Genomic DNA, 27,861 nt, shown 5'->3' with positions numbered 1-27,861 from the left:
CGAAGTCTACAACTTGTACAAGCTCTGGCTTTGGTGCAGAAAATTTCATCTCCAAGCAGATGTTGGGGGAGGCTTAAATATTATATTTTGCTAACACCCTTTTCTGTGTCAAACTGCCCCCTGCAAGATCATATTGAAGATTTATTTAAAGTGACAAAATTCTCATCATACATTGTATCTCCCAGAAAAAAATCAAATCACCACCGCAGTCATGCAGTACATCTGTTGCTTGTACATCGGCAACATTCACACCTCTTCTCCGCTAGGAACATGTAGGAATGGCTGAAACCTGATATGCAGTGCCACATATGTACACTAAGAGGCGCTTTTGTATAGCTGTAGCAGTTAAGCAAGTGGCCGGATTAAAAAGTCAAGAAATGGATACTTAAAGACGGAGGGGACGCCGTACTGTCAGTTTTGTGTTTTAGTGGCTCGGCATCTTGGCCATGTTGAGGAACACATCACTTCTCAGTGGAAAGGAAACCTGCTGCCAGTTCCATGCAGTTTGTAATGTTATTGCCAACTTTAAAAACTGAGAACTGTTCTGTTCCATCACAAGGCAGTTTCAACATAACACAAAACAACTTCAACTATGTCACCATCATTTCTTTATTGCCCAGCATCCACAACACAAAGTCTACATCTAGCACTCTCCACACTGTGTTGTAACACCGTTTTGCCTACAGAACAAAAAAAATCAGCACAGATTAACCTTAATTAACAGTACATTTTTTTCTGAAACTAACCTTAAAAGTACCTTTTTTTTCTTATGATGTACAGATAATTACATTGTTCCAGCCACAGTATTCAGGCTGTTTAAATTGCCTCTGGTTATAATTTTCACTCCTCTCCCCTACTTCAATCTGACAATCATTTAAAAGCAAAGCTTGTTTGGCAGTGAGATAAAATTCAAACTCTCTCTTCTTGTGAAATTCCAGAATTGCTGTGAATCTGCAGTGCTCCTAACTCCTCACAACTACATCTCTTCCACAGACCACAGAATTACTATATTCCACCAGATACACCAAATTCTCTTGAATTATACCAATATCATGTATTGGTACCTCATATCATACACACACAGCTTTATAATAGGGTAACATTTTAGATGCTAGCCGGGTTGTTTTTCAGTATTGCCTTTACTCAATATTAGAGGTGGAATGCTTGGAATGTACAATTACACTTTTAGGTCCCTTTATGTGTCACCTTGGATTCAAGGCATCCAAAGAAAACTTCCAGATAGTAAGATGGAGGCCTGCCTGCTATAGCCCGGGACCTCAGCTTCCCCCTACTTTGCCCCTGACGGGGCCCTACGGATCATAAGGTAGAACTGTCGTGTTAAATGAATATGCTCCCATTTGATTTTAGGAATTCCAGTTAAGTGTGTCTTTCTATCAGTCCTGTTATTTGTGTAACATGAAGCCTTTATATAACACTTAACTTGTTTCAAAAAGGTCTTATGGTGCAGAAAGTAATAAAAAGACACAAAATATGAAAAATGGAAGTCACAATTCAAAGTGGAGCATTTCAAGTTTCCTTAAACTCTGTTTCACACAAACACCAGCAAATCATTTCATAATGACAAGCAGGAAAATACTATATATCTCAAATTTCCCAAATTGAGAAATCCTCTACACTGAATCATTGGCAGTTCTAGCAAAACATTGCCATCCGTCTTACAGACATCTTAAAACTGATCAATTTCACCTGGATGGAAAGTAATCAAATTTCCATGGCCAAGGTGAATACGTCTTGCCAAGTAATTTTATTGTTATAGATAAGGCACATGCTGAAAATGTCTAGTCTTTAAAATATGGTTAGACCAAAGTTGGCCTAAATTGATTATCAACTCTATACAAAAACACTTTAAATTAAAACTCTATATGGTGGTTCACATTTTCACCTTGACAACTTCTGCCTTGCTTACATCCTGTCAACAAACTTGCCAAAATGGATGACATCTTTTGGAAACCCCAAAATTCTTATGCAAAAACATGGGGAACAATTTGTGATAGGACATTTTATGTCACTTTGCTAATTTTTCAATAGTCTCATCACAATTGCGCAATATTTATCATGTGATAATTTTACAAGGGCCCACAACCAGCCTCACATTTCGTAGTTTCTTATTTAATTACAAGGATTATTTTTTTGGTCTATCATCCTCCATCTGTCAGAGTCCAATCATTTTTGTTCAAGTTCAAATTAAAGTAAGCACTGACTTACTGGTATACCTTACAATGAAGATAGTGTAGCTTAAAGAATGCTAAAAGAAAGATACAAGACAGAAGCAATGTAGATAAGAAGAACAATGAATTATACTAATCCCTGCTCTAAATCTTGACCCAAAGTATCATCAATGTTCTTTTAAGATCCACAATTGTAAAACTCCTGATCTTACAGATAATAGCATAAGCATTAAAGTTCGCAATGTTTGTAATATCTGTTCTGTTACCTTGCTATGGTGCAATAGTCACATCCATAAAACACTTATCACCTATCACAAGACAACGACAGATCCTAAACCCTACTTCCAGAGGCGTGTTTCTTAGAGGTTTCATTCATTCACAGTCATTCCACAGTCTAAGAAGTTACTGTACAGGTGCAAGTGGTTGAATATGCTGGATTGTCTTTAGATCAGAAAATGAAGGGAGAAAGAGGTAGTGTTTAGAGGATAAATCTGTTAGTATGTACAAATCAACAATGGGATGTTTCCTTCCGCCTAAGCCTCCTGAAGCAGCACAGCAGTCAACATCATGTTGCAGGACATCCAAGGGTGCCATGGGCATATCCCAGGGGGCTCTGGGGCTTAGTGACTCTATAGAATTCAGCTCAACAGCCACCCCATGGTGCCGAGCAGCAGTGTCATGAAGAGGACGCTGGTTCTACCCCAGGTTGTCGCAGAGGAGTAAACAGGAAGAGGAGGACCAACTGAAAGGACATGAAAACATTGGTTAGAGACCAAATGTGACACAAATATCTATATTACAGGTTAGACATACAGTCAAAACTGCTCAAGAAGACCACCCTGGGGACTGATAAAATCTGGCCTATGTGGACAGGTGGTCACTACAGATTCTTAATGCTTGTGTCAATGGGAAAAATCTTATGGATCACCGAAAAGTGGTCATATTGGCCATGGCGCCAGTTGGTCCTTATGTAGAGTTGGTGGGCTAGCATTGTTTCTGAATAACATTGGCAAGCATAACAACACATTGGTAGGGAATATAACAATGGCCGACTTTAGTGAAAGGCAACATCTTTTAGGTATCTTCTGGTGTGCGGGTTTTTACAGCATCTTTCATCTGTTTATCTAATAAACAAAACACTGTCTTCTTTTTTAAGAGCCAAATATGAAAATAACTGTGCTTTTCCCTCATGTCTAAATTGTTTAGACAGACTTACTGTAGCTCTTGCAGCTCCCTGTTGGTGCATACTTCCCCAGTTCACTGGCCTGGCTCCCAGACACTAATGCTGCCACCTTACTTTGCTCGATGTCACCTTCACACACACACAAAAAAGGAGTTTTCAGTAAAACATCACAAAGCAATAAACTGCAAACTGTTATTCTTTCACAAAGTTTTTAACATGCATTGCACATTATGACTGATTTGAGCTTTGATGAGGGAATCCAAACTGGCAGTATTAAGGTAGTATTTTGATGGAAAGCTGAGTGAAATGACATTCATGATCATTGTAGGAATTTCTTTCACTCCAAGGTGTGCCAACCCACACCCTGGGTGTGAATGTCATACTGACAGGTAGAAATTTAAACATGACCGAATTTGCTAACAGCTTGTTTGGGCAGCATAGAAATACGGACATCCATGGACTTACTGAATATCTTATATTTCTGTACCCTACGTCGTAGCCATTCCGGGCCCCAGACATGACTTCACACTTTACTGAGGCTCCATATGATAAAGTAATATGATAAAAAACTTTCTCACCAAGGACATAGAAGGTCACCTCCTGGCATTCCCGTATGGTGTTGGGGTTGGCGGTGGGCACGTAAAAGATGGCGACTTTCCACACCGCGATCTCCAACAGGTTGGCTACCGTAGTTCGGAAGTCGGTCCTTCATGAGAAAAAAAGTTGTTAGCAGATGAATGTGAGCAACACTTGCGTTACATTACCAATGCAACATACAAGTAGCCAATTTCAAGAAATAAATCTGGACTTACGAGTCAAAGTTGTCGATGGGTGGGAATGCAATGGTGGCCGTCTGCGTCATGGGGCGGATAGTGCCACACCCTAGCCTACCACCCCCACTGTTGGCCTCGTGTATCACAATGGAACGACCCACAACTGTATGGAAAAGATGCACAGAGACTTAGGATCCAAGTGATGGAAGTGCATGAAATACATGTCTCAGACCTGAAGTGTGAATGATGCCAGAACAAATTATGAGGTCTTCGATTGAACTTGGCCTTGACACTTGAGGGTTAAAGTAATTCCCAAAAGATTTCATTCCAGACAGTTTTGTTGAATGAAATGCCTCATCAAATATATTACTAACCCCTTCATTTAAGACAGCTTTATATAAAGATGGTTACACCCCAGGACCTAATTGTTCTGACACACCTAAGTTCCGACATTATGTGTCCAAACATTTATAGCGTTGTCCACATAAAGCTTGGTGTTATGCATGTCTGAAATGTAAGAAGTTGTGCAATGGAAAATTATAAGCTAGCAGCAATGTTGGCGTTTAATGCAAAACGTTTGTCAAATAGTGAACAATAAGAATCCCATTACCTGTGAGCTCGCCATACAGTGGAATATCCACATCAGTGTAGACCTGCAGCCCCCCTCCCACCGCGTACTTGCCCTGCTTCCCACTCAGATCTCCCAGCTCACAGCGCAGTGGGTTCCCAGGCTTACACAGGGTGGCATAGTTCCCCTGCAAGTCACAAGCAAACAGGTTGGAGGAGCCTGAAACCTCCCTCATTTTTCCCTATAGCTTAACCAATGATGAGTGGCAACTGATACATGAAAAGTTTTCTTTGCTGAATATGATGTTGTGTTCCAGCTAATTTTTTTTCCTTAATCTTTCTGTAGAGTGCAAAGTCCAGTGGTAAGCAACCCTACCTCTGGTCCGAGAGGTTGGGAGTTCAAATCCGAGCTGTTATTGCTCACTGTTCATTTTACCAATTAAAAAAGACCTAGGAGAATTTCAATGGACCTGTAAATACTCATGCACTGACAGTGTCTTTTCAGTCACAATCAGTGGAAGATTTGCTCTTTGGTGCCAGCTAAGCTGGGTTCAAGATCACTTTCATTATTTTTCATGTTCTTAAATCAGACATTTCACCACATAATCTTTGGAAAAAATAGGACCTGACAGACATACAAAAACAAGGGTTAAAGAACTACACATCTAGGTCTGCTGTTATGGTACAACAAAGTCTTACCCCCAGGTCAGCATTGTAAGGGTTGAAGTGTCCTCTGCAGCTGGAACATCGAGACGTGGGGGCGTTCTCATCACCGTTCACAGGCTGTTCATGGATGTGCCAGCTGTGGTCAGACGTCTGCAAAAGTATAACGTTGGTTCACATAAACTCGAAGGGTAATATAAACTCGAGATGTTTAAAAGCGGGGTATTTAGGGATATGTGCTAGATGCAACATCAGTTATAACGCCAGCAATGCAAACCTGACAGACGAACGTTTTCAGAACACTGTCTGAAAAGCTTTGACAACCAAGCATTCAAAGATGGCAACGTCAAAAACTCTCGGTCCCTTATTGACACAGTCTGAGGGCGTCATGGGAGAATATCATTACAACATGGTTGTTCGCTGGTTTATAAAACAAATGCCACATCTGCTTCCTGCTTAAACCAGAATTATTAACAAGACAACTTATAAGAATCTCTTTTGCTAATCCGCAACTGGACTCGAAGTGTGAGCAATCATCAAAAACCCCTCTTTGTTGCTGCAACCTACGGCACATGTATTTTCCTGCCGCCATATGCATATTCATTACCCAGAATTCTGTTATTCAGCAAAGGTTTGTGAGGAACACTTTTTTGTCCAAATGTTGTGTGTGATAGTGAACTGAGGGTGATATTTTCGTCAAAGTTTGCTCCTAACACAACCAAAAACACACAGACATAGCTGTAGTATTCAATTAACCATTGGCAGGCTACCTGTAGGTTTTGGCCTATTGTAGAAATGGTCACCTGTTGGCTTTCTTTGGTACCTAGAGCTTAACTACAGTTGTTTCAAATCATCTTTAGTGAACATGCTATCCTATGGTCCTTATCTTTTAATGGTTGATAACTTTTGGGCTCAAAAAGAAGTGAAATAAGATATTGGGCCCCCGAGCAATGTAGCCCATTTTCAATCACTCATCTTGCCTGGGACTCTCTTTGTTTTGTTTTTTACTTTACCCAAAGTGCCAAGGGACAGTGTACATAAGCCACATACCTCTGGAACAAAACCAAAGATCTTACCTAGATTATAAAAACTGATAGTATCAGATCTCAGGTGCTGACCTAGTTCCTCCCCACAATTTAAAAGGATTAAAACACCAGAGAAAACTTCCAGGTTGACTTCCTCTCAACTACTGTCGGTAATGATTATAGGAGAGATTGTGGAATGGGGATTAAAACAGAAGTTATGTGGGATTTTGTGCCTAGGTGAATGATACATTGCAAATTCTGAACATATATCTGATTCAGTGGGAAAAATTTGCATCAACATCTGGGCTGAAACTAAATTTGGCACCCAAAATCCTCACACACCAACTGTACAAGGAGATAGTATAATCTCCTTGTCCTGTTTCCTATTGTTACTGTCTTTTGTTGTGGGGTGAGGTGAGGTGCTTGTTAATTTTCTATAACTACAGTGTAATTTCCAACAATGACACCTGATCCTTCTACTCAATACTCCACCAAACCGGTATATCGTGCCAATCTTCAAACCAGCTCACTGTGTTTATTCAGCTCTAAGTCTTCAAATACCTCATATCACTTAAGTGGTGGCAACATTAGAGGCATAACAGGTAGTTTGACAACATTTGGCTCCAGCGAAGGGCTTTTCTCTGTGTGCAATTTGTTTGGCCCACATTGCGAAATAATATCTGCTTAACTATCACTATCTTTGAATGTGATTAAAACTCATTTTCCAAGGGCACAATGTTGGAAGATGAATATTTCAAGTATTTACTGGGTATACAGTCAAGTTTTATATATTATCAAGGTATCTTTATTTCCATCATAACCCAAATAGTTAAAGACAATATAGTTGATTGCAAACTTCCAAACCTGGTTACATATACAGGAATACTCTTTTACTTCATTTTTTTCTTCATTTCCTTCTGAAGCAACACTCGGCAAAAGGAGCCCTTGAAATGAAGACGACTTTTAGACATTGTTTTTCAAAAACCTCTCTTGAATTCTCAACTCAGACTTAGAATGTTGGTTGAAGACACCCATTCAAGAATGAGGAACTAAGAGCAGTTGCAGGCAAAATCAACAACCAGGTAAAAATAACTTGTCGTCATGGATACCAGCTGCTTCAAATACCAGACATACAATGTATGTTGTTATTGCAGGACTGAAGCATCCTCGGCTGACCAACAGTGCGAACCTTCACAACAGCGTTAGTCGGCCATAAAATATGCTCCACCTTGGATTTAGTTGGAACTTTACTTTCATCTTTTGTTTCCTGCTATTTCATCAAAGCTAAAAACCCTTTACGAGACTTCTGCTGCATGAAGTTTAAGTGTAGCTCGTGACAAGAGCAGAGGGCTTGGATTAGAGGGGAGCTTGTTGTGAGTGCAGTGAGCTGTACATCAAACACCGTTGTAATTAGAAAGATGTCTGGCCAACAGTTGTGAAGTCTAAAGGCTGTGCTAGGGAGGGTGGTATGGGCGTGCATACATTATGGCATCGGGGGAAAATTACACCTGTTTATGCTAACGCAAAAATTGCACCAGGAAGCTGGAAGACGAGCAAAACTACTTTTTTATGCATGACCCAACATTTTCTACACAGAGTTTCACAAAAGCCATGAAAAACGGGTCCACCTGTAACCAGTTATACTTACATGTAGTACCTATAACAGGTGTAGTGGTACCCAGAGCTGGTGCACTGGTACCAACAACAGGTGAACCGCCGCCTACAATGTATAACAGGTGTACTGGTACCTGTAGAGCAGGTGGTCTGGTAAGAACAGAAGGTGCACCAGCACCTATCACAGGTGTACTGGTACCAAAAGCAGGTGTATCAGCACCTGTTGTACCTACTGGTGCCTACAGCAGGTGTGGCAGAACCAGCAGGTGCACTATAGCAGGTGTATCAACACCTACAACAGGGTACAACAGGGTACAACAGGGTACAACAGGTACCATCCTGTGAGAATTTCAGCTAGGTCAGATTAGCAAGCAGGTTCATCCACATGCTATTGTTATATATTTGTCAAGCCTTTGTCTTAAAGAGGCCTGGTTTAGTTTTTTTTAATGATTGCAGTAATGTTATGGAGTTTGTGGGCTCTTTGGGGATTTCATTGTTTGATGATATACTCAGGTTTCATAATTGTTTCTTTTTTCTGAACTCTTTTCTTTTTAGTACATTGTAGTAGAAGCAGTTACATTATTATTCTGCATCTGTCCCATGCATATCTCAGTAAATCAGCGGATAAGAAAATCAATATCAAAAAGCCCCTGCCCAACACTGGTGTAAATTGAATTTGCAAAGTGTGCTTGTGGATTGAAAATCAAGTTATTTCTCCCTTTGAAGTCAGAAAAATAGACGGATTAAGAAATAACGCAAGATGGGAAATTTCCAAGAGACTCAGCAAATTTTTGCAATTCTAGCCAGAATTCCGGTAGAAATCTTGGCACCTCACAGGAAATGGAAGGAATAATGTACATCAATGGTATGAAAGTTTTGCAATTCCAGCTCTTATTTCCTGTCTCTAAACAATCGGTTCAAATCCTCATTGGTTAGAGTAGATTAAACTATTATTGTTGAGGTTAGGCCACAAAAACTGGATTTCATGGATGACTGATTTTCTTGTTTTGCAGCTGATGTCACCTGTGTGCCATTTTCACCCCTCCCAGGCTGTGTCAGACGGTGTCATACCTGTTTGCTGGCATCCTTGGCGTACTTGATGTCAACCTGGAGGGTTGTGTCACCCCCACTGCCATCCGCGTAGATCACCTGAGTCTGGAAGATAAAAAGTTTCCAGTCAAACATAAAAGTGTTACACATATAAGAAGGGATGTATACATAAAGGCATTGATCTCATGGCCAGCAGGATAATTGCAATACCTGGTGAGACTACACTTTGGTGTCCTGAACCCTAATTTGCACACCACTGGCAGAGATTGACACATGTCAGAGGACATGTTGTAACCTGTCAATCATATATTTGCAGGAGACCATGCCTGGAGTGAATTTAGGAGCCCTTCTTGAAAAGGAAAAGGGTCAACCCCAGACTGAAATGGCAAATTAGTCTGGACCTCGTCCTCTGTAGTACTTACCAAAACAATTTTGCCTGTGATGGTATTTTCACCCGCTGGACTTATGGCTTCAAACTCGGCCATGGCAGACACCGTGGACGCATCCACGGGCAGGACTCTGGTTAAGTTTGCACAGTGCCACCTGCCTCCATTATTGTCGTGGATTACAATTGACCTTCCAATGGAACTGTACGTCCCAAACAGGGGAAGGTTACCATCCTGGTTAGTCTCTGAAAAACCGGTCTGTCCCTGCATGGAGCCATATTTGCCGCTTAGGTCTCCGATCTCATACTGGTCACTTGTCCCACTTCCATTAGCAGGACTGTCGGCAATGACGACATTAAAAGGATTATAATGTCCAGCAACAGACGCCGCACTGCACGGGTTGTCTCCTCCGAACGGTACGGGGCGCTCGTGCACATGGTAATCTTTTGCATTGTTACTCAAGCCAGATACATCGATGACGGTGGTGGTGGAGTCGAACGGAGATGGCTGGGTTACGCTAAAGGTTCCTGAGATGCTGACGCCCCCCTGAGCATGCCATGTCTGCGTCGACACTTCAACAGCAGGCAGCTTGAAAATGTTTGCACAGGCCTGCCTTCCGCCACCGGAGTTCGCCTGGTGAATCACCATTGAGCGACCAATCACAGCCTCCGGACCAGACAGCGGGAGCTCGATGTCGGTGTAAAAGTTCCTGCTGATGCTGTCTTCCGAGCCCACATTGATTTTGCCGTGTTTGCCAGACAAATCGCCAAGCTCGCAGCGGAGTGGATTGTCTCCATTGCATTGCGAGGCATAGTTCCCTGAAAGGTCGACTGCATATGGGTTGAAGTGTCCTGCCGTGCTTGAGCACCTGTTTTCCACAGTGGCATAGTCCAGGCCCATGGAGTCCTCGTGCACGTGCCAGCTGTGGTCTGAAGTCCCAGCTGTGCCATCGATATATGATACAGAAAGGAACACCGAGGTGTCCAAATATGGCTTGTCTTTAACCTGCCGCAGGACGAGCTGACCAGCTACGGGAGTTTTGAACACTGCCATCGCTGTGATGACTTCTCTGGGGTAACCAATGTTTGCACACACCCATCTACTACCAGTCGTATCGTGGATTATAAGGGACCGACCAACAATACTGTACCGTCCATACAGTGGAAGGTACCAGTCAGTATTCACAGTATCTACACTGGTCATGCCGTCAAAATTACCAAACTTTCCACTTAAGTCACCGAGTTCGTACTGATCACCGGTACCTACTGCAGGACCAGGATAGCTGTCAGAACTCGGGTCCCTGTCAAAAGGATTGAGGTGCCCTCCGGTATACGTTCCACTGCACATGCCCTCCTCAGCTGCCTTGGGTGGGATTGGGTACTCGTGGACGTGGTAGTTGATTGCATTGGCTCCAATGTTGTTGACGTTTATGGTGACGGTTGTGGAGTCGTACGGTGAGTCCTGGGCAAAGACAAAGGTCCCTTTCACCCCACTCATGTCAAACCTCGCAGTCACTGACATCGCTTCAAGCTGGTAAATCTCTGCACATGCCACAACATTGTTAGAAGAGTCCTTCACAACAAGAGATTTTCCAACTACGGCACTTCCACCAGACAAAGCCAAGCTGTCGATCGTGTCAAATTTTCTCCCACTTCCACTGGTGATTCCAATCATGGTTTGGCCTAGGTCCCTTACGATGCTGCCTGTCGATGTACAGCGTGACGCCAGGTCTCCACTGCTGCTCGGAGCGTTGCTGCGTACCTCCCAGTTATTGCTCGTGTCCACAGCAGAATCGGTACTCCGACTATAGAAGAGGTTGGATATGATGATTGTCGTAGCAGATGGGTCGTCCGACGGCTGACGAAACATGACAAATCCACTGACAGGGCCACCGAACTTGGCAATGGCAGTCGTCATGGTGACAGACTCTGGGAGGATGGTGGCACAGCGTACGTTGGTGGGGTCACTGGTGTCAGTCAGAAGCACGGATCTGATGGAAACAAAGCAGAACTTTTTAACAATCTATTTCATTTTCAAGCAGATAAACAAACACAATGGACACATACACCGAAGATAATCAAATACATTGAAAACTTTGGAAAAATTCATAAAACAATCACTACTAATTCTAAATATTTTACAACACTAATATTGAGTAAAGTAAGTAAGTTGAGTCTACCCACCTGTGGGATAAGGTTTTCCCACTTAGGTTTTCTGTAACAGTAGAAGTAGGATTGATAGTTCTGGTGAAGTCATGGTAAGACGCTCCCAGATCTGAACACGGCGCTGCTGTGTCGTACGCCACAGGGAATGTACTAATCTTCAGCCCCCAGGTGCCGCTGAGTCCAGTCAGAGCGATGTTGATGCTGGTAGAGGCAGCCGGCTCCTGAAACGTTACGGTCCCTGTCACTCCTCCCATGTCGAACGTCGCCTTGTAGGTCAGGGCATGACCCCCTCCACACACAGTCAGCCCTGCAGAGTACAGAGGGACAAAAGTATGGGTGGAGAATCATGGGTGGAGTCTACAAAGAAACTTAGCTACCAATTTGTCTTTTATGAAACATGGACATCGAGAGCACAAAATGATAAACACACAATAAACCTATTATCCCGTCAATCAACAAAATACTAATTTGATGGTCATACAAAATGCTTATTTTTTTTCCAAACATATCCACAAACATACAAAAAATGCTCATTAATAACTGAGATAATGAAGTAAATCCGTCTTTGCAAGTGTGAAAAAGTCAAGCAAGACTGTATAATGACTCTATCTTTCAACAACCTCAAACAAGTACTACAGTACTGATATGCTGGCCTTGACATGTACATGTACTTGTTACATTGGTATGTGCATTACGAGTGCAATTTGCCTTTGTAATCGTGACAGTCCTTTCAACATACACAAATGACACATACAGTACTTTGACACATCCAACTGCAGCATTGATTTTCAGTGTGTCCCTTAATTATGGAGCTTAAGCAGACTTTAATCATTGCAAAGCTTTGGTCTGGGTCTGGTTCTGCAAAAAACATCTGAATTTGTTTCATCTGGGCCTGAGGATGTGTGCTTGCAACTTTTTTGAACAACGAATGATTATAGTCTGCCTCAATACCCATATCCTGTGACCCATATCCAGCCATATCGCATAGGGCACTAGAAATGGTAGCCTCCATAGCAGGCCTGATGGTTACAGGCCGGCTGCACAAACAACCAGTGCAAAAAAAAATCATCAGCAGAAAGTGCATCGTAAGGCCCAGAGAGCCAGTGAGAGTGCTATGGAGGCTATTGAAATGGGTTGAAACCAGCAGGGCAGCAACCATTTTAAATAGATTGCACAAATTTGTCCAATCTAAAATGTCTTTAAGACTTCCCAGAAGCTGGTTACTCAAGGAAACCAGTCTATCCAGTCCCAGCAAATACATCCTCGGACTGGACTTACTTTGTTGACACAAAATGACAGAAATCCAGCTTAATTCTACCCCAGTGCACTTTACAAACATTGGAATCTGTGCAAGACCTGATTGCTCTGTGAATCATGTCCTGTAGAGGTAGACAGGCAGCACGCTTCCTTTCCTCAAGACAAGATGGAAAGAACAAATGTCCACAGGTCTACATGAAGTCCACTGAATATCTACATGGTTATTACCTCCGCCAAGAAGGTTATATTTTTGTCAGCATTTGTGTGTGTGTCTGTCTGTGTGTCTGACGATAACTCAAGAATGCTGTAATTGATTGTCAGGATATTTGGTATGTGGTTAGGCCTTCTTGAGACCTCAAAATTTCAGGCCCCCCAGTGGCTAAATGCTATGTTACTGCAGTGGAACTTCCGGGTTTGATATCTCGTGTTCTGGACATGCTATGGTCAAGATTTTTGAGTGGTAGATTATAACTAAGCTCTTTCGTTTGAAAAGACATCTGAAACAAATATTAGAAATTTGACCTTTAATTAAAGTTGTTAAATACATTCTTCAGTCAAAGGAAGTATTCTAACCTCTGAAAACCTTCTACTGACAACCAGATGCGATGAAAAACTTATTTTGGTTGATTATCTTTCCTGACTTGCTCTCCAGTCCTTTCATTGGTAACCTGAGGCAGAGTTGCATGTAATCCCACACTATTCCTGCCTAAATTTTTAATAAACAAAGGCCTACCAACACCATTTACAAGTTCAAAGTCCCCTTGAACATTAACACACCATGAATAAATAAACACCTTGATTGAGATAAATTAATCTCTAAGCAGATCTCAAGAGGGAAAATCATGATCTTTTTTGACTGCTCAACTTCTTTGAGTTTAAGGCATTGTGTGTTAATAAAACAAAGCAAGTAGAAAATTTACAAATTTCCCTTCCAAGATCTGCTTGGAGATAGGAGGTCATGAATATCATCACAGATGTATGACGCATGTTTTTCTTTCTGCAATTAGGTGATAATGCAAACCAATCTGGGGAAATCAGGTGTGATTGCTGTTATTTTGTTTGCTGATGTGGAAAGAATCCCCAGACAAAACTGCAAAAAAACAACAGTAGGTAAAGTGAGAAACCTAATACACACCTGAGAGAGAAAATTTAACACTTGATGCAAACCCGCTGATAAAAATGCAATCAATGGAAATTGTGTTATGTTATGTTATGAACGAGTATGGTAAGAAGGTAAGCAAGGAGAGAGGCCCGGGCAGGCTATCTCAGAATACTCTTGATGAAAAATAGATCAAATAAAAAAAGGCATTTCCAGTGACATTGATGATTGTGGTCAGAAAATATTGTTTTTATCATAACATCATCTCAGACAGGAATAAAAAGTTACTGTAAATGCAGAAATGTGTGCGGGGATTTAATTTCATGGTAGGGAGAAAATGGAGTGTTCGCGGTGGTTTTGAGTTCGCGTTTGCAAACAATAGCAGCACTACACAATGGAATGGCTTTTTGCATAGGTTTTAAGTTCGCCGTAAAGAGCGCGAAAACCGCGAACATAAAGCCACCGCGAACATTTCTGCATTTACAGTATCAAAGTCATCCAATCAAACATCATCGAGAAACACAGAAAAAACAGCAAAACAATTCTATATGTTTGTGTTTTGTTTTGTTTCATTTTCATGGTGACCTCCCGGCCGCAAATTTATCATATCTATTCATGCATTTCTAATGTATTACAACTGTACTACAGTAGCGAATTTGAGACACCACAAAACCCTCCTTCCCTCTACCACTGCAATAGTGAGTCCCTCCCGAGAGGCAAGCGGATAGTGGAGGAGGGCTGGATTGTGGGAGCCAGTAAAGTTTGGGCGTGGCATGCAGTGGGGGATAGAGGGTAGCAATTAACTTATTAAGTCCTGCACCGCTGACTCACAGGTATGCCTAAACACCTCACCCGACCTCACCTGACCTAACCCAACCTCACCCGACCTCACCCGAGTCTAAAATGCAGTGTATACGGGGCAGGGACATTATTTGACATTCTGGATACGTTAAATATGCAATTATGACTGCAAAACAAGCAGCAAACTCTAAGTATTTACCAGTTTTTATAAGTTACTCCGCTCGTTTCCAAGATAGAAGGGATTTCTGGCCACCATGTTGGAAAGTCACTGTTGGGGTCTGCATTGGGAAGTTCTTCATACCTTTTTTATTTATTTTTGTCCGACAGGACGATAAGACGATGGGTACTATTTACATTTTCATCGCAATCCACTCATAATAACTGTACACAATAATTGTACACAATAACAGTTGAACACAAAGTGTTTTTCAGCCTCGAATACACGCACGTAGTGTGTATTCATTGCGCCGGCCATCTTGACCTCCCTTTACTTATAAAAACTGGTAGATACTTAGAGTTTGCTAGAGAGAGAAAGAGAGAGAGATGGAGAAAAGCAGCACAAATGGCTGGTGGTTGTACTGAGTATTAAACTTGTTTCCTCCATCTAATTCTTAGTGCAAATGAAAGAATTATGACGCCAACATTTATACCCACTGAAAATGACCAATTTCTTGGAAGTTTTCACCTGTTTATGTTTATTTCGGAGCTCTGCTTTCGCTGTACCCCCCAGAGACAGTTGAGGGACTTTTACTTTAAATTTGCATGTGTCCCTCAAATCGCCTGGGTAAAGATTGTGGACAGTTATATAGAACAGTGTTTTATCTTGATAAAACCTCCTTGACAACAAGCACTGGGAAAGTCTTGTACGACACAGGTTCTGTTTCTGACAATTTGGTAGGGTTGCTTCGCTATCAAATGTTCCAGATTATGAACTTTTGGTGAACTTTAGATGGGGAAGGGGATCGGTTACACAACCTGCAAAGGGGTCAGTCATCAGAGATACAAGAAAAACGCCCAATAAACAAGCAAAGGCTTACATAAGCAACAGTCAGTTATATCTAGGTCAAAGTACAACCGAGGCTGACCCCTACACCTACACTTCTCGTAAATCAAGTTACGTAAATGCAGGACCATGCAAGCCTGAGCCCTGTGCTCGGGAGGTCCCGTGCCAGGAACCGCCGGCCAGTCCCCGCCGCTACCTCAACCTCTCCCCGACCCCTATCATCGCTTGACAACGCTTTTACTCACCGATAAGTAGCCACGCCGCAGCAGAAAAACAACACCGAGACATATTTGCGTCTGGTTTTGAATATTCAGCTCCGGTGGAAACGCTGTCGCCGATCTACTTCTCTGACTGTAGCTCCGCCAGTGGCCGTCCGCCAGTCAGTAATAAGTCATCTAGCTGGATAACTTTCTGACTTCTGTGTTTACTCAGCGGTGTTTACTTAATGGTATCACCCGGGGGAGCAAGGCGGTTTAGTTTTAATAACTGACAAGAAAGAAATTAATTTTTCCACTATTGCTGAGACAAGACTTGTATTTTACATATTTCTTTTAGACACATGTTATATCTGTTCAAAACTCCTTGGATGAAAGAAGGTATGCTATGACTTCTTTCCTTTATTGATCCATATGTTCCCCCTTTCTTGAATGGCCCAGTCTGCCATCCTCAGTAGACCTCCAGGGCGTTCCGTCGTATTGTGACATTCCCCGGGGCCCACGCTCCTGGCGTGTGATGCTGATAGCCACTTGCAGACTACTTCAGGCAGTTTCTTATGATCTCTTATGCCAGCAATATGAAAAAAAGTATTAGTTCAAGGATGGGCGGGTGAGTTTGTGGGGATATATTAGAGCCCCGCCTCCCGAGGAGGTTGTTGGCCTCTCGAGGGCGTAGCCCGAGGATGCCAACAAGCTCCGTGGGAGGCGGGCTCTGATATATCCTCACAAACAAGCCCGTCCATCATTGAACTGATTTAGAGCACAGCCATCTGTCCGAAGCAAAGCTAAGCAATTACATATTGGGAAATAGTTTGACATATACACTGAAACAAACACAATATGCCAATATGAATGTTTGGGTTGTGAGTCTCATTTTCTTAGAATAATCCCCAGTCCACATGTGGTTTTACTTCTGTGGTTCAGTTGAGGTGACAGGCGAGTACCAAGGAGTGACCATTATTTCCTCTCCCTTGAGGCAGAGGTGCTATAACCAACCTGGGATCTGGTCTCAGCCAATGGAGAGCCAGACTTTATGCTAGAGCACCTCTGCCTCAAGGGAGAGAGGTGCTCTAACTAACTTTGGCTGTGTATGTGGATTTCAAACAGTAAAATACCCGCTCCTGATTGGCTAAGGACAGATGGCTGTGCTGTAATGTAATATTAAAGAAAATGGTATTAAACTTGACTCGTCTATCGGTGACAGTATCCAAAGGGCAAAAATTGAAGACTCATTGAGATCTGAAGCCTCTGTACGTGTTGTACACACGTACGGACGTGTTGTACACACGTTGCTATAAAATGACCTGAATGGATAAAGTGAAGTGAAATTACTTTTACTGCAACTTTATGTTCACTGTTTTCACGGCCACCTCTGTACCGTGAACGTATTGCCTTTAACCTCCTTGGGTCCAGGACACTTTTTGGCTGATTCAGATCAGCAAAGTAAAAATTCTGCTTGAAAATAACCACGCCCCACGAGTGTGACGCACTTCTCTCCTCTCACTCTCGATCTCAGGTATACCCGGAAGCCTCCAGGCAGTGTCGTGACAATCATTTGCCACGCATGACATTGCAATAATTACACAACTTTGCAATGTCATGCGTGGCAAATGATTGTCACATCGAGAGTGAGACGGGAGAGAAGTGCGTCAGACTCGCAGAGGCTTCAGATTTTGAAAGAAGGAGTCGTGCTGTTGAAACTACCAGTAACCCTAAACCCAACTCCAACCCTGATAGTATCTCCGAGTCTGGGAAGTATCTAGCATTATAGCAAGGCATTCATTTGGAGCGAGTTGGGCTATTTGCACCGCTTGATGTAAAACAAACCAGATACATGTGCATGACATAACGTTACATGTAGGCGTCGACCGGTTCGCCCTATAATACGAACACTGTCCAAACACTGATATTGAATATATTGGCTCCCCAGTCTACACTATAACATGTGTTCCACGACCTCATACCTTCGCCAAATGATTTTAACCTTTATGACTGACGTATTATGCGTGTTTCTCATCAATTATAAATCATACTAGTCTTATCCACCCAAATAACAGAAGTTGTCCAAAGTATGAGCTTAACAAAGAAGGTTATGCTAACACGTATCACCAATTATGCAAATGAGATCCTTATTAGCATAATTTGATTCAACGATGTTGACATTCACATAACTTCCAAATGCCACAAATATGAAATTGCGGTCATTTACCAGTATGGTATAAAAGTTGTGTCTCATTAATTATGCAACTTAGGCCTACATTTGCATATTCTCTATCTATCAACATTCCTCTCTTTCTCAGTTACAGATGTCACATATTTGAATAGTCATATCATGGATTACAGCTAGTTTTTAAAATTGCCTCATTAATTATGCAAATTAGAATCTGATTTACATGATTGTCGTCTAATCATACAAAGCTTCACGTAAGCTATCTCCATACCAGAAAGTCAAGTCAAATACCAAAAATCATGACCATCCATCAAGCCCATCTTGAGTTATAGTATTTCGCATTGATTATGCAAATGAAAACCTCATTTGCATAATCAATGTTGATATCTATTAATATTTCTCTCTTCCTCAGTTACATATGTCACATGGTTGAGAGTCCTATCATGGAATTTGGCTGATTTATAAACTTTCCTCATTATTTATGCAAATTAGATACTGATTTGCATAATAAGTATCTAATCATGTAAATCATCACTCAAGCTATGCACTTACCAAAAAGCATGACCATCCATCAAGCCCTTCTTGAGTTATTCCCTTTCACAGTCTGAAGCAAAACCTGCTCCTGCAGTTCCAAAAAAGCCACCAGGGGGCCCAAACCTATACCACTTACTCTCTGTCCAAAGATCTATCTAGAACACGAGATATCAAAACAGGAAGTTCCTCTGCAGTACCATAAGAAGCCGATAGGGGGCCCCAAATCTAATGGTTTTTCAGGTCTCATCAAAACCTACCACCAAATACCAAGACAATCCATCAAAGCATTCTCGAGTTATGCTGGTCCACTACACAAACACACACACACACACACACACACACACACGCACAAACGCTACCCTATGCATAACCTTCTTGGCGAAGGTAATAATAAAGGGTATTGGGGTATGAGATTTCGCGTTGCACGGACTACCAACAATCATTCTTCAAGCACAGGTTTCGGTCGAGTGGGGTAGTAGTGGCCGGGTTTTTTTTACGTCTGCAGACGTAAAAGAAGCCCGGCCACTACTAACGTTACCCCACTCGACCGAAACCTCTGCTTGGAGAATACCAACAATAGCCTCTACCAGACTCCGCTGATCACTGGGAAAATAGTAGAAATCGGCCGGTAGAGGTAGAGGCTATACCAACAATACACATTCCTCCAACATCATTCCAAATCATCAGAGTCAACAATTCTTTCTGTCGGACAGAATCAGCTCTCCTTGGTTTCTCTGGCAATATCAGTGACGGTTTGTCTTGTGTCTTTGTTAGTTGATTTTGCACGGTTTTCTTAGTGCATGCGTTTAGGTGTGACAAGGCGTTCACTGTTGTACAACCGGCCGACGCCTGCCAAGTTGTTGTGTTACATCGAGAAAGTGACTATTCCCATTGATTAAAAGTACAGATATAAAGAACATCGAACATGGGGCCGAACGTTATTACACTCCATAGCCTTAGCATGTCCCAGCTTTCAAAATAAAAAGATAATACCGGTGGTACGATCCATCAAGGTTATACATTATTTGGACATGTTATAGTCAAGAACAGTGAACAATGTAATGACGACAGAGAATTACATACCAATTTCACAATAATACTTGTGAGTCAAAGTGCTTTTTGTCACTTTTTTGCTATTCAGCTGTAACGGATCAAATGAAATGAAACATAGTTGACACTGTACTCGAGTGGCAACTCATTTATATGGCCTCGCGTAAACAAACAAGAGGGAAACTAAAGGAACCTGATATGAATGATAACCAAATGAAGACAAGACTGACAATTTCTCATTTGAATGATTGTAATTTTGTTGTATTAACTGTTGTACTCTTACTTCTCTTGGGTCTCAGAAGATTGTTGTTTACGCAGCGTCTTCTAGCGACGATTGTGAATATTGTATCAGCTAAAGTTTCCGACAGTACTTTACGAAGATTGCAAGTATGACAAGCTACCGTGAGTTTCCTAATACGCATCATCACTGCAGCACATTTTTCAAGGAAATCATACCGTACACTTTCTAAACTTTCACCTAAAAGGAGCGTTGGTTATCACTAGGAGCTTGGTGATTCCCGTTTTACAACACATTAAAGGACAGGTGTTGTGACGTTGTATGTTGTTAGGGGGCGTGCCAAGAACGATTGAGGGTAGCAAGGTGGAGGTTTTGTTCTCTTTGAAGGCTTCTCTTCCACAATTCATATCCATCCACCTTTTCTTTCCATTCCAGTTTATAACGTACCTTCGTGATCACATTTGGTGGATGTCCGCAGCACGCAGAGATGTAAGAAGACCGTCAGGGCAGACAGGCGCATGGTTCCCTCTCCCGGCAGCCCGGGCCCCTGCACCGCTCACGGCATGGGCCACGGCCACACACTGCACTCCTGAAACAGTCAAACTCCAGTCATTATTACCTGTGTTCGCATCTATAACTCATGGTCCTTTTGATGAATTTGTCTGATTTTTGGTATGCGGCCTATTGTGGGTAGTTATTGAGGTCCCGAAGAAACAAGTTTGCACACCCCCCCCCCAGCAGTATTTTCCGGTACTGCAGCATTTTAAAGGCCGTCACCCCTTCTTGAAAGTAGTGTGATATTGTTCATAGACAGCTGGTCAATATTGGCCTAGGGCTATGGTATTGAGAAATTGATAAGATTCTACTACTTCACGGAGGTATGAGATTTTCGTTGTTTTGTTTTGTTGCTGCTAATATTGCTGCACTACGTGCGTGCGCGCGTGTGTGTGCGGTTGGTTGTGTATGAGATCAGTGTGTGAGCTCTGTGCCTGTCTGTCTGCCTGTCAGTCTGTCCGTTTTTTTTGTTTCTGACCAGAAACTAGAATCATGAATCAACGCGATTTTGCTGTGTAAATATTGACCTAAAGGTATATGAATGAATAAATTGATTAATTAATCAATTGATTAAGGTTTATCTATATGTCTTGCAACCTCGTGTCGCCCAGCCCATATGGGCTGATAGGACACCGACAACAAATTATAATCAAAGTCATGTGGCTACAGAGAGTCAAATCAAATGAAACATAAGTAATAAATAATGATAGATTAAGATCCAAGATAACATTGCAGAAAAGGTATGGTTTTACAAAAAGTGACGTGTAACATAGTTGAGATGACTTGTCCGTACACAAAATCAGCTAGACATAAAGAAAGCAGGTAAACGTAACATGGTTTAAAAGAGTTGAATCTTAAGTCTGGACCTTAAGATTTCTTGAAGTAGAATGATTCTTGACGTTGTGCAAAAGTCGTTTCAGCTGGGTAAACCAGTCCTTATCCACGAGGAATGGAGTTTAGCGAAGGGTCAGCACACAAGAACCTAGGTCAGATCTACTCACGGCACGACCTGTTACACGGTATACCACTGAGCTATCATCAGGACCCAATACTTTTAGGACTCATAACGTTTGTGAGATGGGACAAAATGTAGCCTATGTATGTGGTAACACATACTAGTACTCCGCTGTCCGGGGCTTTAATGGCGGCACCGGATGTTGGGCGGGCTACTCAAGCGCGATTCGATCAGGTCAGGCAAAATGCTGCATTTGACAAAAATGGCACTCTCCAGGTGCTAATTGTGTTGCTGTTGTTGTCGATGTTACATCAGCGAGCGAACGAGGTTGTGTTTTCGGTGCCGTTTGTGGGTGGGTGAGTTCATGCACAGCGTGTGAATGGATATCCCTGATGCTTGGTATGTAATTAGGAGGTTGAAAATGAAAAAGCGAGAGGAAGTCGAAAGTACTAGAGTAAGCTAGATGTTTATATACAGTAATACTCATGAATATGTATATAGTTGTTATAACATATGACCTGTGCTTTAATAGCCCAGTGGGGGAAACATGTCCATTCATTATGAGCCCGTTTGTGACACTGCAGTGATATTTCCGGCTTATTTGTGTCCTATACACTGCGCTTGCATATTGCCATATACTTAAAGGTTGACTTGCTGCCTTTGTATTCTTTGGTCACGAATCACAGCCTTGATTTCGGAGGGCGCACCCTACATGGGGGAATGTAACAACTAGAAGACATTCATATTTTTTGGCCAGCAATAAGAAAAAATTGTAATAAGAAAACGGCAACTTGAAAAACAAAACAGCCGGAAGGAGGGTGCTAAAAATGTCCCTCCGCTTTTTTGAAACGTGCAAAACAAGTGGGTCACGACTTGCAACGTGCCACCCAGCTGTATGCAATGAGGAGGTGGACAACAGCAACTCCCAACCCTCTCATACAGAAGCCCCTAGTGCACGTAGGTGGTCACGTGTAAGCACAGGCATGTACCGCGCGTGTTCTGCGGGGGAATACACGAATAAACTTAGACGTCACTCCCGGTCACGTCACTACAAGCCACGTGGATAAGTCCACCGTTCGCGTGGGCTGGACTTCAGATGAGTTAAGATGTTTCAAAATATTTTGTGACCAGATGGACAGATATCAAGTTGAGCATTCCAAGAGAGGAGGGAATAATGAATAAACACACCATTCTAAATTTCACGACCTCTGATACCTCCGCAAAATGATGTTAACATTTTCGAGTGACGTATCAAGAATGTTTCTCATGGATTATAAAAGACGGTTATTGTAGCATTTGGTCATAAATTGTGTTAACGAGGCCGCGACTTGAATAATTCATGTCTAATATATAATGTTCATCTTTGCTTTATGTCAATCATCACTTCAGCTATCTACATGTCTTTCTTGAGTTATTCTCTTTCAAAGTCTCAAACAAAATCGGCCCCTGCAGTTGTAAAATCCACTAAGGGGCCAAACCTACACCACTTCCTCTCTGTTCCAAGAGCTATCTACCACTCAAAAATCACGTCCATAGCATTGTCCAGAATAGATTTATAAAAACCCGGAAGTTCCGCTGTAGTACCGTAGAAAGCCGCTAGGAGGTCATTTATCGAATCTGATCTTCGTTTTCCCGACCCTACTAATACCAAATATACCAAATATCCACCCAAACCTCTGAGATTTCGAGTTAGGCTGTCCACATACACACACAGAGCACTGGCAATGAAACATAATCATCTTGGCTTATGTATTAATGGCTTTCAAGGAAATGTGCAAAGTATGCAGCTAAATAATGTGCTGTAGAACTGGTTTGATTGGAAACAGCTTTTATCCATCGCACATGCATATAGGACTTCATGCACCAACTCTTTCCGAGAAGTGTGGTCTTTTTTTTCTAACCTGCTAAAGGTTTCTAAGAAACGTCAGTGACGTCTACCTATTAGTAGCGTCCATGATGTCAGGGTGCTGACATCCGACGCCCAGCAGGCCGCGATTCATCTCGACTTCGTGATCCAGAGGAGAAATTTCTAATTGTGAGACCGCTTCACTACACGGGAGGGAGATTAGTTTTTGTTAAAGGTTAACATTCATGGCGGGGTGTGGTACAGAGTAAAACCCAGAAATACATGAACAGGGACCTCACATTTCCCTTCCTCACTTTCCTTATCGGGTCCGGTTTTATCTCGCAGAGCGGAAATCTTTTGGAAACCACACTCTACACTAGACCTAAACTAAGCTACCAGGCTGATTTTAGCGACTGTGCCGATATTTTCGCTCATTGCGTTTGTGAAATAAAAATTGTGAGGATACTTGCCGTAAGGCGTGGCTGTTCTAACCGATGTAGCTTGGCCACGACGTCATGATCAGAAGATCAACAACGAGTCCTGAAATTTCCCGCGAGTCGTAATAAATCACCATTTCCCTTGAAGTTGGGTCCATTCAAGCTGCGCAATGTTGTAGTGGCTCGTACATGCGGTGTAAATAAACATCAACCCGTTCTGAAAACTTGGATCAAACTAACAACGGGAAGGATATCACCTCCATCTGGCACAAGAGTCTTTGGAAAGGCCTTGGTTGCAGAGGATGTTTGCAGCCGGTGTACTCGGAAAACAAGATAAGTGCGGAATGATGTATGCCAATAGCAGGGCGTCTCCTCGTGATGCAGGGATCGGCATGGTTACCGAGGGATTTGCGTCCAGGCGACGGGAACGCTGACGTCCTCTTCGCGGTGATGTCACGGAGAGAGTTCGCGCGGCATAGCCGGACGGCGGAGAACTCCTCTGACATTTCCACCGTACGAGCTCCTGCCACCGAACACCGCGCACGGCTGGCCGGGCCACCTGCGTCCCTTTCTGATGGAGCCTGGTCTCCTGGCGACCACAGGGATGGGCTTAACCCGCCACCGTCTGACGCAAGGAACGCCGTCAGTTCTCCCTTCTTCCAGCACCTGAGATTACCTCTGGTTACATGTGCCCCGGTTTCTGGGCTTAGAAGTGCAACAACAGCTAGCAAAAATCCATTCGTGATGAGTCATGATGATGCAGATTGCAGCAGAAGACCAAGACTTAGTAAGCCGCGCAAGACACTTTGGGTGTACAGTTTCTGAGTACGGCTACAGTGCCAGCATCATTGTGTGGACGGCAACAAGGCGTCTGAAGAATTAACTGTCCTATGCAGCTGTCGGACCCTTTTCAAAGAGGGAAGCTCCGCGAGAATCAAGAATATTTGTGCGGAATGCCAGTAAATGACTACGGCAAGAGCACTAGCATATTGCTCTTCTGTGGACGGCAACATGAAGTGGTCTGAAAAACTGTCCTAAACAGCTGTCGGAGCCTTTTCAAGTCGACAGGACTCGCGTCATAGCAGGCAGTACTGTTGTCTTGGTGAAGCTCAAAAGTTTACAAACACAGCCTTGAATGCACGAATGATTTGAATGTGAACCGACTTGTTTTTCTTCAGGTATACGCCTTTGGACTCTCGTCTATAAAACCATCTTAAGTTAGCTAACCGTGGTGACGCAATACAGATCGGCAAAGCTAGTGCAGCATCATATTCAAGATTTGAAGTTCAATTTTTCTGTTCCTCCCCTTGAATGAAGTACGTTTGCATGTGTGTGAACGTTGAAGCTGCTACAACTGGAGGAACAGCTTCGATTTGTCGGCTGGCCATGGATCGAAATAAGTCTCACTAGGGAGATTTACATGTCATTTTTCGGATACTAGTAGACATAGACATATCTGTCAGGGATTCCAAGCTCTTAGGGACCACTGCGGCGTTTGATATCATTTTTGCCAGCTAAACAAACAAACAAACCTAAAATTCAAAATACAAGATTGTGTTGGTCGGGTAAGAGTCTGAAGGTGGGGGAATACACGATACAAAGCTCTACAGCCAGACAATCTTTACTATGTCACATAACTGAATATGCAAAGCGAATAACAAGTCTAACTATATTTGACAGAAATTGACACATTACCTTGAAAATCTGATGATGAGACAGATATCGATTGCCAGTTTTTACATATCTCGTCCAGCACGGTTCTGAAACAGAGACGGTTGAAATACGACCCTTAATAACATTTAGATTACACTTGGTCCAGCTCGGCCAGATCTATAATGCGGGATAAGGTTCAGGACATGCTTCTAGTCTCCCCTAGCATTCCCTGATTCACGTGGGAAACCGCAACGCCACAAACCACCGCACCAATTACAACTGATGCAATAACAACCCGCACAGGAATAACTATATACAGCAATGTTACACACACACAATAGCTCGATTCAGCTATGAAAATAGAGTTATCACTGCTTCGAGGAAGCGTAGACCAATATACACGTAGCAGAGAATAAAACTTTGTTGCAATGTCATTTTCTATCATGGTGAGCCGAATATTCGCGCGACAACAAGTTTTTCCCGAATATGAATAGCACTAGTACATGTATGTAACGTATATTCCACCTTCAATCGTGATAAATGCTATTTGCTCGTGACTGAACGCAAAAGGGTACATCTGAAATGAAACAAACTTACCTTAAAAAGTGTAGAAAACATGGCCGCTACTGCATGAATTTCCTGCAGCATGTACCTGGACGTTCCTTTGAACACAACAAGACCACTTCAGCGTTAAGAAATTGGTTTCTTTTGAACCCCTCCTGGTATAACAGGTCAGTTATAGTCCCGGGCTGTGTTCTGACGTATGCGAGCTTGGACTGACGTCTGGTGAGACGCGTGTTCGGCCGGAAGCGGTATTATCCGCTCCTCCGGTGGGCTGGTATGAGAACGAACCGCACGTACTGACGACCACCTTAAGTACCTGAGCCGCTAAGTCACTATAGCAGGGGAGATGCCGGAAACAGATGGGTTATTTACATCACTGGGGACCGGTTCAGTCGTAGTGGTACAGGGTCACATGGGACATTAAGGATTTTACTATGTGTTCAGCATCGAGAAAAGTTTAATGGAGACCATCTAAGTTAAGTCATATCTCTCGTCCAAAAGACTGAGCCAGGCAAGACGTAGAATAACGTACACTATTCTTAGAAAGACAAAGTAGGATTCAAATTGAATTTTCCTTCTGAAACTGTTAAATTCGATGAAGGGTCAGTATACCTTTAAACAGCAGGTAGCCATTTCAACATTAGCATTAGCATACCTTAGAAATACAAAATTGTCTGTATACCGAATATAGTCTGATTTTAATCGCGCTTCTAGTCAGCCGCCCGTAACCACCAGCCGGGACATAAACCCCCGGACAGCTGGAGTTTGCGTTATACAGACTATACCGAATACTGCTCTCCCCATTAAGTAAACCCTGAGTCCCTGACAGTTTGCTACCTTTCCTTTAATATCACGACACCAGTCACTGAATATACACTTGGCCCAGGTGGCCTTTGATATTTCCTAACTCAGAAAAAAAATGGTATTGGAAGTCTCAAAACCCAATATTTCAGGCACTGGTTGAAAGAAAATTTCGTCATTAAGAATTCAAACTTTTCTTTTTATCATGTTAGAATTATTTCCATCATAAGGTGTAAAGCTAGACATACATGGATCAAAATTACCAATTTCTACTGTTCCTTTGGTGAAGGTGACCATAGCCTGGATGTCAGACCCCCAAACTTTGAAATATCTATTGTGTGGGATAGTTGTTTTAGAGTTTGGGGGTCTGGCATCCAGGCTAAGGTGACCAGGGTTTATGTACTTTATGCAACAACTAACAGTTTAACATAAAAATTGGGAAATCCATATCTTGAGTTTATACTACAGCCCAAGTTGCAACAGCAGCAGCTACAGTGGTGGTTTAATGTTTGCAGTTTTCGCAGTAACCTCTTAACAGCAAACTTAAAACCAATGTGAAATGCTTGTTTTGCTTTCTGCCTGCCTACGACCTAGTTTAAACCACAAACTAAAAACCACCACAACCACTCCATTTTCTCCCTCCTGCAATATTGAATCACCTCGAACTTGAATGCATTTACAGTGTTCCCTTTCCTCTCAGAAATCAACACTGTAGTGGAACTATCTGCAATACCTTAACTTGTCAGATGGGGGTACTATTTGGACCCTACTATAAGGCATATTGGGAACAGTGATATTGTCCATGAAAAGTTGAACCAGTGAATGCCTCATTCATACATTCAAGTTCAATGTACCTACCTTAGTAATAATAATAATGAGTAATAGTATGGTCGATGAGCGCCTCATCATCATGTCTGGGTGTAAGTTTGACAGATTCATCATCACCATTAGTCGACAGGCTTACCTTATGGGGTGACATACCCTTTCGTTGTCCGATACAAGACTGGGATGCACCAGGTCTCCAGTCCAGGTGAATTATGTAAATTTAGATTACATGTGTCTTTTTGT

At 42.4% G+C, this 27,861-nt stretch overlaps 1 protein-coding gene across 2 annotated transcripts; it reads right to left on the bottom strand.

Moving 5' to 3' along the window:
• Positions 1 to 591: 591 nt before the first annotated feature.
• LOC136430680 (uncharacterized) lies at positions 592 to 27,861 on the bottom strand. Of its 2 annotated transcripts, XM_066421479.1 has the most exons (13): positions 27,758 to 27,861; positions 26,026 to 26,324; positions 25,471 to 25,535; positions 20,430 to 20,571; positions 11,634 to 11,922; positions 9,487 to 11,440; positions 9,086 to 9,169; positions 5,412 to 5,528; positions 4,756 to 4,900; positions 4,185 to 4,308; positions 3,951 to 4,078; positions 3,406 to 3,501; positions 592 to 2,931 (listed from the first exon to the last, which is right to left on the bottom strand). In XM_066421479.1, the coding sequence occupies exons 4-13, from the start codon at positions 20,500 to 20,502 to the stop codon at positions 2,828 to 2,830; spliced, it is 3,114 nt and encodes a 1,037-aa protein (XP_066277576.1). In that variant the 5' UTR covers positions 20,503 to 20,571; positions 25,471 to 25,535; positions 26,026 to 26,324; positions 27,758 to 27,861; the 3' UTR covers positions 592 to 2,827. The 2 variants fall into 2 exon arrangements, with proteins under 2 accessions (XP_066277576.1, XP_066277577.1); XM_066421480.1 differs by lacking the exons at positions 20,430 to 20,571; positions 25,471 to 25,535; positions 26,026 to 26,324; positions 27,758 to 27,861 and adding an exon at positions 16,021 to 16,183.

Source organism: Branchiostoma lanceolatum, chromosome 3, assembly GCF_035083965.1.
Source record: "Branchiostoma lanceolatum isolate klBraLanc5 chromosome 3, klBraLanc5.hap2, whole genome shotgun sequence".
Taxonomy (NCBI): domain Eukaryota; kingdom Metazoa; phylum Chordata; class Leptocardii; order Amphioxiformes; family Branchiostomatidae; genus Branchiostoma; species Branchiostoma lanceolatum.
This window is presented reverse-complemented; position numbering and strand designations above follow the sequence as displayed.

What these genes read in the sequence shown, in the direction of transcription:
- LOC136430680 (XM_066421479.1), bottom strand. Translation starts at nt 20,502, where the DNA reads ATGCGCCTGTCTGCCCTGACGGTCTTCTTACATCTCTGCGTGCTGCGG. An exon ending in GGGAAAACCTTATCCCACAG is followed by an intron (nt 11,441 to 11,633) that starts GTGGGTAGACTC and finishes TGTTTCCATCAG; the next exon opens with ATCCGTGCTTCTGACTGACA. An exon ending in CTTACAATGCTGACCTGGGG is followed by an intron (nt 4,901 to 5,411) that starts GTAAGACTTTGT and finishes TGTGACTTGCAG; the next exon opens with GGGAACTATGCCACCCTGTG.